The 15,403-nt window shown below is 39.4% G+C and overlaps 1 protein-coding gene across 2 annotated transcripts in view; it reads right to left on the bottom strand.

The window, feature by feature from the left end:
• Positions 1-15,403, bottom strand: part of LOC106571704 (gastrula zinc finger protein XlCGF57.1) — a 23,490-nt gene extending 8,087 nt beyond the window's left edge. Inside the window, exons 1-4 of one of the 2 annotated variants that reach the window (XM_014145122.2) lie at positions 15,269-15,403; positions 14,750-14,839; positions 12,454-12,625; positions 1,120-3,681 (exon numbers count right to left, since the gene is read on the bottom strand). In XM_014145122.2, coding sequence (XP_014000597.1) covers positions 2,162-3,681; positions 12,454-12,625; positions 14,750-14,839; positions 15,269-15,298 — 1,812 coding nt within the window. In that variant the 5' untranslated portion in view covers positions 15,299-15,403 and the 3' untranslated portion in view covers positions 1,120-2,161. Of the gene's footprint in view, positions 1-1,119; positions 3,682-12,453; positions 12,626-14,749; positions 14,840-15,268 lie in introns of those variants that run through there. The other variant, XM_014145187.2, reaches the window with a different exon arrangement.

Raw genomic sequence — 15,403 nt, 5'->3', positions numbered from 1 at the left:
GTAGGCTACTGTTTACTGCTAATTTTACATTTTTTGTTACAAGCCGTGTTTCGTTAAAGCCTATTTATTTTTGTTACAAGCCATGTTTCGTTAAAGCCTATTTATTTTTGTTACAAGCCGTGTTTCGTTAAAGCCTGTGTAAAGTTCATTTGTTTCAATGTACCGGTAGGCACCTGCGGCTTATAGACAAGTGCGGCTTATTTATGTTCAAAATAAAAATAAAAAATTAAATTCAGTGGGTGCGGCTTATATTCAGGTGCGCTCAATAGTCCGGAAATTACGGTACTTAATTTTGTTAAAGTAGTTTTTTGCGATTACATTTACTTTTGATACTTAAGTACATTTAAAACCAAATACTTTTAGACTTTTAATGAAGTAGTATTGTACTGGGCGACTTTCATTTTTACTTGTCATTTTCTTTTAAAGTATCTTTACTTTTACTCAAGTATGTCTATTGGGTACTTTTCCCACCACTGTGAGGTCGATATAACACTGAAATTGTGATAATGCCCTTTTTGTACAAGAGTCCTTTGAAGAAATTGTCTGGAATTTCAGCCTTTTCCAGTAGGATAGACCTTTTGGCCCACAAGTCACAATGCGATCTGATTATAATAGACCAATGACTGTTCATATGGGTAAGGGCTCTAGACCATCCTATCAGCCAATCTATGTATATAAATATCTTCTCATTTCCTAACACCCACAAGATCAGCCTGAACATTTCAAACACCAAAGGAGGCTCAGGGAAATAAATTAAACATGAGTTTTCATTAAATTAACACTGATCTATTCAACATACAGTGGTGATTTAAAAATAAAATTACAAAAACTGCATGGGGCTTTTAAGGATTCCAGCTTTAACACCCACATACACTAGTTAAGACTGCTTTTGTGAAGACTTCTTAGAAATTGCACTTCTTCCGACATTGGTTGAAATTCAAATGAACGTGTACGTTTCTGCACCACCTCTGCCCGCAACCTGGAATTTCTTGCAAAGGAAACAGCACTTGTTACAATAATGTAATCAAAGCTCACAAAATTAAATGTATCACACACACACACAAATCAGCTTTTAGGGATACTGTCAAGACCAGAGGGACAAAAGCGAAGAAAAATACATTCAGGGTTAAAGAGCATTTAATCATTTTGTGAATGTTTGGTACTAAAACCATACAAATTATTCATAGTAGATTACTATTGAACTGCATAGGAAATCATATACTACGTTTATATTATAACCACATGGAATGTTCCATTAAACTGTCATTAATAGAAAATTACACATCTGTTAAGCCAAATCAGTTTCATATAGCATAAAAGTTTAAGCGTAACAATGTTTAGCTATAATAACTCTACATCGCTAACATTGAATTGGTTCAAATGTTTTCCCCATACTGGTACAATCCACATTTATTCCCACAGTTAATTTTTTTTTAAAACACTTATGTAGAGGTGTACATTGATTATTTAAGCGCTACCATTTGGAGCAAAGAGAAGCTCTTGGCCCTACTGTCATCTACTTTTTAGCTTTGACTACTGCATGTTGCTTGTGATGTTTCCTGGTGTTTCTTTTAAGTTACAAAGTCGTGCAAAGTCCTCCTTGCAGTCCGAGCAACAGTAAACCTTTTCTCCAGAGTGAACACGCTTGTGTTCTTTTAATACTGAAAAGATATTTCAACATTCAAGGTAGTGGTAGGACTTCTCTTCAGTCTGCACACACCAATGTTGCACTAGGTTGCTTAAGGTGAATGCTTTGCCACAGTCAGAGCAGCGGTGTGGTTTTATTCCAGTGTGTTGTATCTGATGACACTTCAAATTAAAGGGCTGGGGAAAACACTTCCCACAGTCTTTACACATGTAAGGCTTCTCACCACTGTGAACCCTGTAATGCATTTTCAACTGACGTGATAATGCAAAACCCTTTCCACAACCAAGACATTTCAGACTTCTCTCCAGTATGCAAATACTTGTGACTTCAGGCCTGATGTGGTGACATTTTTACCACAGTTGGAGCAATGGGACCGTTTTTCACCAATAGGCTTGGGTGTGTGTTTGGTTTTCCAAACCGGCCACAGGAATAAGGCTGATCGTCTCTATGGAATACCACGTCCACCTTCAAGCGAGATTTTGAAATAAATAACATTCAACATTCAGAGCAGCATTACAAATTCTCTCTAGTATGTATGCGCTGGTGGGTCCATAAGTTAGCCAGTTGGGAAAACATTTTCCCACAGTCAGAGCAACTGTAAGGCTTCTCTCCACTGTGCACTCTATGGTGTGTTTTCAGAAGAAACGTTGATATAAATCTCTTCCCACAGACAGTGCAGTGGTGGGGCTTCTCTCCTGTGTGTGACATTTTGTGTAACCTTAATCCTCCATTGGAGGCAAAGGTCTTCTTACACTGACCACATGCTACTCTTTCTCCAGTATGCGTGTGCTCATGTTTTCTCAAGTCTCCCAGGCCCTTGAACTTCTTCTCACACTTAGAGCAGTGGTAAGGTCTCTCTCCTGTATGCACCCTTGTATGACCAGTAATTTCATGCAAGGTTTTGAAGCTCTTGTCACAATGAATGCAGTTATAAGGTTTCTCCCCAGTGTGTATTCGCATGTGTCTCACCAAGGGACCTGAAGAGGAGAAGGTTGCATCACAGACAGTGCAGTGGTAGGGCCTCTCTCCAGTGTGTATGCGCATGTGTACCACAAGATGTGCCTTTATGGTAAAGCCCTTCCCACAATGAGAGCATGGAAAAGGTCTTTCACCAGTATGTGACCGCTGGTGCGCTTTAACAGAGGATGCTGCAGAAAATCTTTTTCCACAGTCAGGGCAAGAGTAAGGCTTCTCTCCAGAATGAATGCGCTGGTGTATTTTAAAATTACTGAGACTGGAGAATGTTGTCCCACAGTCACGACACTGGTAAGGTTTCTCTCCAGTGTGCGTCCTCTGATGAGACTTTAAACTTGTAGCTGACTTGAATCTCTTATTACAGGCTGCACAGTGGTAGGGCTTCTCTCCAGTATGATTCATTTGATGATACTTCAGGCCCGCTGATGAGCTGAAATTCATCTCACAATCAGGGCAAGAATAAGGTTTTTCTCCATTATGAGTAAGCTGGTGAGATTTCAATGCCTCGGATCTGGCAAAGCCTTGCCCACAGTCAGAGCACTGGTATGGCTTCTCACCAGTATGGATTCTTCTGTGTCTTTTCACAAGTCCTGCCGTAGTGAAGCCTCTCCCACAGTCAGGACAGGGGTATCGCTTCTCAGCGGTATGAGTTCGCCGATGTTTATTCAGATAACGTTGTGTTATAAAGTTCTTTTCACAGTCAGGACAGCTAAAGGGTTTTTCTCCGATGTGTCTTAGCTGATGTTCTCGTAGGCTTGCCATGTGCTTAAAATTCTTCCCACATTCAGAGCACGAGTAAGGTTTCTCTCCAGTATGAACTGTCCGATGTACTCTCAAAGCACTTAAGATAGAAAAGTACTTTCCACAGTCAGAGCAGTGGTAGGACTTCCCTTTGTGCACTTTCTGATGATTCCTTAGATCTTTATAATTACTAAAACTCTTCCCACACTGTTTACAGTGGTGCATCTTTATCGTGAAAAATGTTTGTTGGTGTTTAGGCTTTACTGATGTAGAGGAGCTCTTTCTGTTCTTCGGCTGTTTGCGGCTAGGGCTCCGTCCTGTGTGATTGAAACAGTCTTGGGTTAGATAAAAGAACAGATCAATGTCTTAGGAAGTTTAATCAAAGACAGATTAATCAAGAAAATCAAGCCATGTCAATTAATCCAAAACTGTATTAGGATATTTAAATCTGACAGTATTTAGTCCAGGAATAAAGGGAAACTGGTTTTCAACGTTATCTTCATTATCTCCAGCACAATACCAGTGTTAACATATGTGAAAACAGCACAGTTGTAAGTTTTGTAGAGAAGTTCTACCCCGGTGACCATCAAAGGTTAAAACACTGTTGTGGAAATTCTACCTAGGGACACTCAAAGCCAATCTTAAATTAATAATTGTTTATTGGAATGCTAGCGAGGTCAGTCAAACTCCGATACATAAAGTCCCGTTCTGAAGTGAGCTCTCCAAAGGCGTTCCCTATATACGGCTACATAAAAAATAAAAACAAACATGATTTATTGGATTGGTTCTTACATGTGACTAGCTCCATCTCCTATCTTAACTTAAAGAACATATTCTGTGCATTCTGCAAGATGGTCCTAAGGAGGTGGTCATGACGCCCCCCCATATCTTTACCAAGCACAAGCAGGAACCAAGGATTGTCTTTTTAACCACAAACACCTTTCTCATATGTAGACATTGTTTTGGTGCTGGAATTGACTAAAGCAGGTTAAATAGTGGAGGCTCTGCCCTTTAATCTGTGTCCATGAAAGAGGCCTACAGTGACCAACAATTTGTTGCAAAAACATGTTACTTCATATTAGGGCTGGGCGGTATACCGTATTTTATGATGCTGTATTGATACAGGGACCGGTTTGGGTTTTTACATTACCTTCTATACCGGTATTTGAATGTTTGGTTTGTTAAATGTGATACGCCATGTGTAATATACATTTTTATAGTTTACTTCGCTACTTGAGTCATCTCTTCGCTCTTTCTCTTCGTGAACAAATGTTAAAAAATATTTGCAAATTGATTGAAAATGAAATACAGAAATATATAATTTATATAAAGAGTCACACCCCTTTGCCATGACACTCCAAACTGAGCTCAGGTGCATACAATTTCCTTTGATCAACATCTTAAAACCTTTTTTGTAATAACATAGTACAGTTGAAGTCAGAAGTTCACATACACCTTAGCCAAGTGCATTTAAACTCTGTTTTTCATTCCTGACATTTAATCCTAGTAAACATTCCCTGTCTTAGGTCAGTTAGGATCACCACTATTTTAAGAATGTGAAATGTCAGAATAATAGTAAAGATAATTATTGATTTCAGCTTTTATTTCTTTCATCACATTCCCAGTGGGTCAGAAGTTTACATACACTCAATTAGTATTTGGTAGCATTGCCTTTAAATTGTTTAACATGGATCAAATGTTTCAGGTAGCCTTCCATAAGTTTCCCACAATAAGTTGTGTGAATTTTGGCCCATTCCTCCTGACATAGCTGGTGTAACTGAGTCAGGTTTTTAGGCCTTCTTGCTCGCACACGCTTTCTCAGTTCTGCCCACAAATTTTCTATGGGATTGAGGTCAGGGCTTTTTGATGGCCACTCCAATACCTTGACTTTGTTGTCCTTAAGCCATTTTGCCACAACTTTGGAAGTATGCTTGGGGTTATTGTCCATTTGGAAGACCCATTTGCTTCCAAGCTTTAACTTCCTGACTGATGTCTTGAGATGTTGCTTCAATATATCGACATAAATTTCCTCCTCATGATGACATCTATTTTGTGAAGTGCACCAGTCCCTCCTACAGCAAAGCATCCCCACAACATGATGCTGCCACCCCCGTGCTTCACGGTTGGGATGGTGTTCTTCGACTTGCAAGCCTCCCCCTTTTTCCTCCAAACATAACGATGGTCATTATGGCCAAACAGTTCCATTTTTGTTTCATCAGACCAGAGGACATTTCTCCAAAAAGTATGATCTTTGTCCCCATGTGCAGTTGCAAACTGTAGTCTGGCTTGATTTGCACTTTTTGCGCACTTTTCGCACCAAAATACATTCATCTCTAGGAGACAGAACGCATCTCCTTCCTGAGCGGTATGACGGCCGCGTGGTCCTATGGTGTTTATACTTGAGTACTATTGTTTGTACAGATGAACGTGGTACCTTCAGGCATTTGGAAATTGCTCCCAAGGATGAACCAGACTTGTGGAGGTCTTGGCTGATTTCTTTTGATTTTCCCATGATGTCAAGCAAAGAGGCACTGGGTTTGAAGGTAGGCCATGAAATACATCCACAGGTACACCTCCAATTGACGCAAATTATGTCAATTAGCCTGTCAGAAGCTTCTAAAGCCATGACATTTTCTGGAATTTTCCAAGCTGTTTAAAGGCACAGTCAACTTAGTGTATGTAAACTTCTGACCCACTGGAATTCTGATACAGTGAATTAAAAGTGAAATAATCTGTCTGTAAACAATTGTTGGAAAAATTACTTGTGTCACGCACAAAGTAGATGTCCTAACCGACTTGCCAAAACTATAGTTTGTTAACCAGAAATTTGTGGAGTGGTTGAAAAATAAGTTTTAATGACTCCAACCTAAGTGTATGTAAACTTCCGACTTCAACTGTATATGGGATTAAGAAATTTGGCTGAATTAATTTGATTCATATTATGGTGTTTCTATTCCGAGAAAAACAAAACCCTCAGGGTTTCAGTTAGGATGGAATGGAAAATATGGTGCTCTACAACGTGACGGTCGGGAGTAGGCTACAGCATAAGAGGATTCTAAATTGTTTGCCATCATTAGACAACTTTGTTCCAATATTTCTGTAAATCAGTTATATTTATTACCATAGTAATTCATTATGGATCCATAACTAAATCAACATCTGCATTTTGAAAGAGTATTTATATAATTATTTTATTAACGAAATCATAAAGAAGCTGATGAAGAAATACAGTACTGTACAGTATATGCTTTTACATTTGGAAGCATTTTGAAGATAAGCCACCTGCATTTGTTTATTAGGCTACTGTGCAGTCTGACAAGTAAACAGACAACAGTACATACTGTAGTACACATGGGAAAGTGCCTAATTCTTTACATAAGGGGGAGCAGGCCATGTCCAGACTTTCTTGGTGACCTCAAGTACTCATTAACTCTGTCTTTAATGCCAGTCATGGACAGAAACTTCTGAGACAGTATTAATGAACACCCGGAGGTTCACTGGTAAGCCACATTTGCCTCGGGATCCATCCCAGTTTGTATTCTGTGCCCACTCGTGGTCTCTCTCTTCGGTTACACATCCTTGGAATAGCAGAAGAGCATAACGGCACCAGCCACTGCTCCCCTATTGATTGCGCTGCGGTTAGCGCCAGTTGTTTTTTTATATTTTTTATTTAACCTTTGTTTAAACTAGGCAAGTCAGGTAAGAACAAATTCTTATTTACAACGGTCTACCCCGGCCAAACCCGGATGACGCTGGGCCAATTGTTCGCCGCCTTATGCCACTCCCAATCACGGTCGGATGTGATACACCCTGTATTCGAACCAGGGACTGTAGTAAAGCCTCTTGTACCGAGTATATATATATATATATATATCTTGTACCGAGATAGATAGATAGATATATATATATATATATTTCCCCCCCCCCAGAACATTAACCATGTGTAGGTAGATGTGGAAAGGTAGATACAAATGATTTGTTGGGGAAGGGGGGGTTTACACCTAGCTCAAGTTGGGGAGGGGTCACACCAGGTTCAGCTATTAGACAATTCTTTAGTAAAGGTTGAATAAAAGTCTATTGTTCAGTTATTAGCCCATCCTGCTACGCTTGTGAAAAACGAGTAATACTTTTTCCCCTTTCCACATGTTAAAGATTCTAATTGATAAGTGTTTTTAGCCACAATCGGCCACAACCCCAATTAATACATTTGGGCACAGTCGATAGCGTGCTGGACTTCGGGCTAGAATGTTGAGAGTTTGAAACCTGCTCCCTGCTTGTTTCATTACATTATTATGCCGGTCTCAGAGCAAATAGCCTGGATTGTTACTCCATCTCCTTCCTTGCCCTCTTCCACACGCCATTCTCTGTCTGAGTGGCTTGCTTGTGGGTGTGCTGGCAGGATATGGCAGAATCTTCGGTTGTGCGTCTAGAATTCAGCATAGCAAGTTTGTATGAAGGTCTGGTTATTCACAGGCAAATAGTAATATGCTCTACACTGCTCTGGTAACAAACTTTGCTGCCCTGTTTTCAATCGTCCACATGGCTGTGAGAACCTCAGATTAATGCAGATGAAGGGAGTTAGATATGCATAGGAAGTGTAGTGTACAGTTTTTTTTCTGTATATATGAATTACAAATCAGCCTTTACTTAAATCATGTTTCTAGTCTATTGCATAGTTACAATGTGTAATCATTGATGTCCCAGGAGTGGTAAACACTGAAGTATATAATTGTAATACATGCATGCAGACACAGCATCATTCAAAGAATGGAGTTTGATACACCTGGTATTGGATATGACTGAAAAAAACTTGCTAAATAGCGATTTTCATAAATTAACTTTGACAAAAAATATGCACAATCATGTGTCTCTACATTAACTAACATATTCCTCTCAATTGTACATGTTTTGCTTGACTCGTTATGACGTTATAATTACATACATTTGCTTCCACCGTAATGTTTTGTCAGCTATCTTTACTGAAGAAAGTCACCATGGACTGGTGGCTAGCGTCAAATTCATAATTGGAACCACTCGATTTTATTGGTCATATAAAAACCTTGGGACCCAAATGCATAATGAGTGCTCTAACTGCCCTTGTGGTGGCCTGGAGCAATGAAGCTGTGATGCCTGGAGCAATGAAGCTGTGATGTTGGAAACCTCTAAGTCCTGCGGTGTAAGCTCGCAACTTTTAAAGGAGGAACCACTGTAGCCTATTGAACGATCTAGGAAGCCGAGTACGTATCCCGACCGGTAACCAGACTGAAAATGCACGAGTTCATTTTGCGTTGCCCAATGCCCTGGGTGGGTGGAGAACTCACTTCAGGTCCAATGGAATGGTCTAAAATGGGCATACTCCACCTGCATGAGGCAGGGGGCGATGCAAAACGAATTTGTCCAATGATAACAGCCCGTGATGTATGGGCATTATCGGAGTTTGACAGCTGTCAAACTCAAACATCAAGCGTATCACATGTCAAGGGATCACTACAATACAAACCCAGCTACCTGGGGGCTGAACATTGTAACATTCTAGCAATGGTGTCTTGGAGTTGAGTGTGGATATGCAAATTATACACACTTACATGCTGTGATCACAACATTCCAAAATCAGAATGACAGTTTTACTGCAGCGATTCAATTAAAGTGGATAAAGCTAAATGATTACATCCTACAAGGTTTTTCAATCCAGTTGTGAAGTATTCAACAATACAGTCGGTTTGTCTACACAGCGGCAAATAATTATCTTCTAAATCCAAAAGGAGTTCATCTGAATACAAGGTCATTCAATATCTGATGACTTGCTTGTTTTTTTTGCTGTACGTGTTATCACATATAGGCCTATTCTCATAACATGTTCTTTAGAATCTTCAAACATGCTTATGTTTGCAATACTGTTACGACACCAAAGCTTGTACGAACATGTTGATCACAGGGCCGTAGCCAGGGTCTGAGTTTTAGTGAGGTCCAAATATAGATGTTTTTTAAGTTAAAGCTCATTTACTGCATTTCTATACAATTTAAAAACTCTAAAATGCTTTCTGTTACCAGAGAAATACTTTAACGAAAGGTGAACAAATAAGTTTGCTTTACAGATTTGTTGATGCAGATTTACAGCTAGTTCCCCCAAAACTATTTATTCGATTTTTAATTCTGAAAAATGACTGCGGTCCGGACATCGGTTTCCTCATATGTAGCTACAGCCCTGGTTGATCATGTATTTTGTGTATAGCTGCATCTAGCCTAACACGCAACCCACACTGGCCACGTTGCGTCCGCGAGAGTTGCTAAATAAATGTGCACATACATGTTATTCAATCATTTTACAGACACTGCTCACATGCATTAACAAGCATCTTCATAGCCATAGCTTGGTTCTATTGCAGATGCTCCACAAGTCCCTTCCTGTCTGGATATCAGGAAGATACAAACCCGCATGGGTTTAACTAACTAAAAACTAGGTTTGCCTTTTTATCTGTGGATTAATTATCAGAGTAGAGAAACACACTTTTGTGTGACTCCTGGTAAAAACTCTACAAAGAACCAGCTAATAAGTGGACCATATGCCAGATAAAATAACAACCCAATATTCCTTAACTCTTCTTGAACTGCACTGTTGGACTGCAGATTTTAGAAACAGCTGTATCGATCTGCCCCTAAATTAATATATTTGATTCACAATCGATTTTGGTATTTTAACCTGCGTATCATGATTAGAGGTCGACCGATTAATCGGAATGGCCGATTAATTAGGGCCGATTTCAAGTTTTCATAACAATCGGTAATCTGCATTTTTGGACACCGATCATGGCCGATTACATTGCACTCCACGAGGAGACTGCGTGGCAGGCTGACTACCTGTTATGCGAGTGCAGCAAGCAGCCAAGATAAGGCGCTAGCTAGCATTAAACATATCTTATAAAAAACAATCAATCTTAAGTTAATCACTAGTTAACTACACATGGTTGATGATATTACTAGTTTATCTAGCTTGTCCTGCGTTGCATATAATCGATGCGGGGCCTGTTAATTTATCATTGAATCACAGCGTACTTCGCCAAACGCCAAACAAGCGCATTCGCGAAAAAAGCACTGCCGTTGCACCAATGTGTACCTAACCATAAACATCAACGCCTTTCTTAAAATCAATACACAAGTATATATTTTTAAACCTGTATATTTAGTTAATATTGCCTGCTAACATGAATTTCTTTTAACTAGGGAAATTATGTCACTTCTCTTGCGTTTGGGCCGCCTGGCTCGTTGCGAACTGTGTGAAGACCATTTCTTCCTAACAAAGACAGCCAACTTCGCCAAACGGGATGATTTAACAAAAGCGCATTTGCGAAAAAAGCACAATCTTTGCACAAATGCACCTAACCATAAACATCAATGCCTTTCTTAAAATCAATACGCAGAAGTATATTTTTTTAAACCTGCATATTTAGCTAAAAGACATTCAGGTTAGCAGGCAATATTAAACTAGGGAAATTGTGTCACTTCTCTTGCGTTCATTGCACGCAGAGTCAGGGTATATGCAATAGTTTGGGCCGCCTGGCTCGTTGTGAACTAATTTGCCAGAATGACATAACACATGACATAACATTGAAGCTTGTGCAATGTAACAGCAATATTTAGACTTATGGATGCCACCCCTTAGATAAAATACGGAACGGTTCTGTATTTCACTGAAAGAATAAACGTTTATTTTTTTAACAATGATAGTTTCCGGATTTGACCATATTAATGACCTAAGGCTCGTATTTCTGTGTGTTATTATATTATAATTAAGTCTATGATTTGATAGAGCAGTCTGACTGAGCAGTGGTAGGCAGCAGCAGGCTCGTAAGCATTCATTCAAACAGCACTTTCCTGCGTTTGCCAGCAGCTCTTGTTTGACTTCAAGCCTATCAACTCCCGAGATTAGGCTGGCAATACTAAAGTACCTATTAGAATATCCAATAGTCAAAGGTATATGAAATACAAATGGTATAGAGAGAAATAGTCCTATAATAACTACAACCTAAAACTTCTTACCTGGGAATATTGAAGACTCATGTTAAAAGGAACCACCAGCTTTCATATGTTCTCATGTTCTGAGCAAGGAACTTAAACCTTAGCTTTCTTACATGGCACATATTGCACTTTTACTTTCTTCTCCAACACTTTGTTTTTGCATTATTTAAACCAAATTGAACATGTTTCATTATTTATTTGAGACTAAATTGATTTTATTGATGTATTATATTAAGTTAAAAGAAGTGTTCATTCAGTATTGTTGTAATTGTCATCATTACAAATATATATATATATATATATATATATTTGTAATAATGACAATTACAACAGTAGTGAATGAACACTTTTATTTTTATATATATATATATATATATATAAAAATCGGCCAGTTAAGCGGCTTTTTTTAGTCCTCCAATAATCGGTATTGGCGTCGAAAAATCATAATCGATCGACCTCTAGTCATGATCGCGTCTGATAGGGACAGACAAAATCAACATGTGCACAATGACACGCGCATGGCCGGTGTAGTCAGCGTGCAACTCCTCTTGGAAAAAAATAACATGCAATCAACTTATGCTTAATAGCCTGAGGCGATTAAACGTGCATAGTTGGAACACGTCGACATGTCTTTTGTGGACAACATTCATCGTCGATCAAGGAGGGGGAGGAAGCGGCAGCAAAGCACGAGCAGTCCCGAGCAACAGCCACGTAGGTAGCGGAGTAGGCAGCAGCTACGTTAAAAAAATTCAACCCTGCACATGCACAGAAATCTCAGTATCTTTAACCACGGAACCTTCGGGTTCCAGAAAAATCCGCAAAAGTAGTCACGCCATATAAAAAACGATAATGGCTTCAATTCAAAACAATGGAATAATTCAATGAAATTTGTTAACTCTTATTATATCTTCTAAAATTAAGGCGCACAAATACTTTCCAAGCACTTTTATCTCAGAATTGTTATTATAAAGAACACAACATAAACAGAATACCCCAAAAATATATATATTTTGACCCAGTTTGGCACATTGAATAGGCTGCTTTTTACACTACTTCATAACAAATACACTTACCAAGAGGAATTGAAGCCTCAAATCCATTCTCCTCTCTTTCACATTGTCTGAAACGGTCTCCCAGTAATTTCCTGCAGTCCTCCAGTATCACTGAAACCTTTCTAAGAGTCGGCAGGGGCGGTTTGTCTTTTGCGTGATGGGGCGGAGATATGCTGAAGTTGTCCTTACAATCCTGGAGTGAAGGGCGGAAAAAAACATTTACTGTAAGTAATCTACAGCGCTCTCCATAATAATTTGGGCTGTATACTCCTGTAGAGAATGGAGACACCAAAAGCACAGCAGGTATATTTCATACTTTACATAAACTTACTGTGAAAGTATCATTCAAAGAGGATTATATTCATTCAGATGAGATGTCAGGGCTAACCATGCAGATGGAAAGATGCCTCATTGTGTCCGTGCCATTATGGCATCTGTGACAGCATGGGCAGCCCCATTAAGGCCATCTCCATTTTAAAGTAGTACATTTTCTTCACAATTGGCTGATCCCTTCTGATGACCTGGTTAGACATCCTAACTTAACAGGCGTAAAAGAAATGCCTGAAACTAGATCCCCCACATTCTGGTCTTGACGAGAATGTTCTCTTCTGCATTGTTCAACCAATCCAGTAAATGTGGAGGAGTTAATATTGTCGCCTTGTTAAAGTCCAAAAACAGAAGTCACGTCACAGGGTCTCTTCCATTTCCCTGAAAACCGGAACACCTGGTTGTTGACGACCAACAGGGTAGGTTAGACATGACTCCAACAGGGATCAGCCAATAGAGGTTGGAAGTCCCACCCAGTCGACTACATTAAAACGGTGGAAGCCCTCAATAGAGAGCAATAGTAATAGTGTCTTTTTGTAGGCACTAACTCCGCCATGGTTCATTGGACAAAGCCTATGGGGAGGGTTTTGGGATAAACAGCAAAAGCAATCTGAGGTTAACAGAGGATTAAAATCTCTTATACCTTTTTGTTCTATGAGATAATATCAGTCTGTTAACATGACCTTTATGATTACATAAATGCTTCAAAATGTAAAACAAGTGATGTATGAGATCATCTTCATAAGTTAACATTTTGTTCTATGTGATCATCTTCATCAGCTAACATCACTTGTTTTAAATTTTGAAGCATTTATGTAATCACTGCCTATTATTCAGAGCCCCATGAAATGACCATATATATATATATAATGACCATATACACTGAACAAAACTATAAACTTAACATGTAAAATGTTGGTCCCACGTTTCATGAGCTGAAATAAAACATCTGTGACATGTTCCATACACACAAAAAGCTTAGTTCTCTCAGATTGTAAACAAATCTGTTTACATCCGTTAGTGAGCATTTCTCCTTTGCCAAGATAATCCATCCACCTGACAGGTGTGGCAAATCAAGAAGCTGAGTAACCAGCATGATCATTGCACAGGTGCACCTTGTGCTGGGGACAATAAAAGGCCACAAAAATGTGCAGTTTTGTCACACAATGCCATAGATGTTTTGAAGGAGTGTGCAATTGACATGCAGACTACAGGAATGTCCACCAGAGCTGTTGCCAGAGAATTTTATGTTAATTTATCTACCATAAGCCACCTCCAACAAGTCCAACCGGCCGCATAACCTCAGACCACGTATAACCAAGCCAGTCCAGGACCTCAACATCCGGCTCCTTCACCTGCAGGATAGTCGGAGACCAGCCACCCGGACAGCTGATGAAACTGTGGGTTTGGACAACCATTGAATTTCTGAACAAACTGTCAGAAAACGTCTCAGGGAAGCGCATCTGCATACTCATCGTCCTCACCAGGTTCTTGACCTGACTGCAGTTTGGCGTCGTAACCGGCTTCAGTGAGCAAATGTTCACCTTCGATGGCCACTGGCATTCTGGAGAAGTGTGCTCTTCACAGATGAATCCCGGTTTCAACTGTACCGGGCAGATGGCAGACTAGAGGTTTGCTGACGTCAACGTTGTGAACAGAGTGCCCCGTGGTGGCAGTGGGGTTATGGTATGGGCAGGCATAAGCCAATATGTATTCCATATACAATGATTAGCATTGGGGGCATTTATTTGACCATGGAAGATGTTCTAAACCCCAAATGTAATGCAAATGTCACTTAAATATGAACAAATATTAATAATGGTTCATGTTTAGACAATTACTTTACATGTATCATAAATAAATGCAGGTTAATTATAATTTTCTACTATTACGTGGGGGACTTATATTTGGGCAATTTCTGAAATTCCGTAACCCGGAATTACTTTTTTAGTGTTGCCGACGCAACGCTGATGTGATTAGCAGTGCTTACATTAGCCTTGGAGAGAACGCAATCTTTGGAGTCTCTGTCCTGAAACGCTCCATTCATCAGCCTATACAGGAATCCTAGTGCAGTGTTCTCCTGTTGCAGAAAACATTTATTAGTTAAAAGCATCATAACAACAAACAAGACAAAGGAAACCATCAAAAGTGCAACAGAGTAGCACGATCAAACCCTCACTGATGATAGGACATCTCAATTTAGAATTATAAAAAGACAAATGAGTTTTTTTGTTGAAAAATGAAATAATTCTGACATAAATCGATACAATTATGCACTTCTGCAATACGCAACCAATTGCACACTGAACATATACAAGAAGCCAACAGCCAGCCAGATGAAATTACAGCCGCGTGGCTAGCTGCATTCCACAACAAACACAATTAGTTAGTAATCATGCACGAGCGTTCATACACTACGCAATATTTTATTCTGATCATTTTTATGTACATTTTTTATATATAAATTCTAACTGATTTTATCTTTAAAGTTTGCTGAGTGGAAACGTACCTCAAAAACAGGTTTCACTTCTGACGCCATCGTAGCACGAACAGAAGCTTCTCATCCTCTCTCTTTGCTAGTGTGTGCAGTGAGTTACTGGTGCAACGCAATATCGCCCTCTGTCCGCACGGGAGTATAATGACA

The sequence above is a fragment of the Salmo salar genome, chromosome ssa01 (genome assembly GCF_905237065.1).
Source record: "Salmo salar chromosome ssa01, Ssal_v3.1, whole genome shotgun sequence".
NCBI classification, from domain to species: Eukaryota; Metazoa; Chordata; class Actinopteri; order Salmoniformes; family Salmonidae; genus Salmo; species Salmo salar.
Note: the sequence above shows the minus strand (reverse complement) of the source record. Positions and strands in the feature narration are given on the sequence as shown.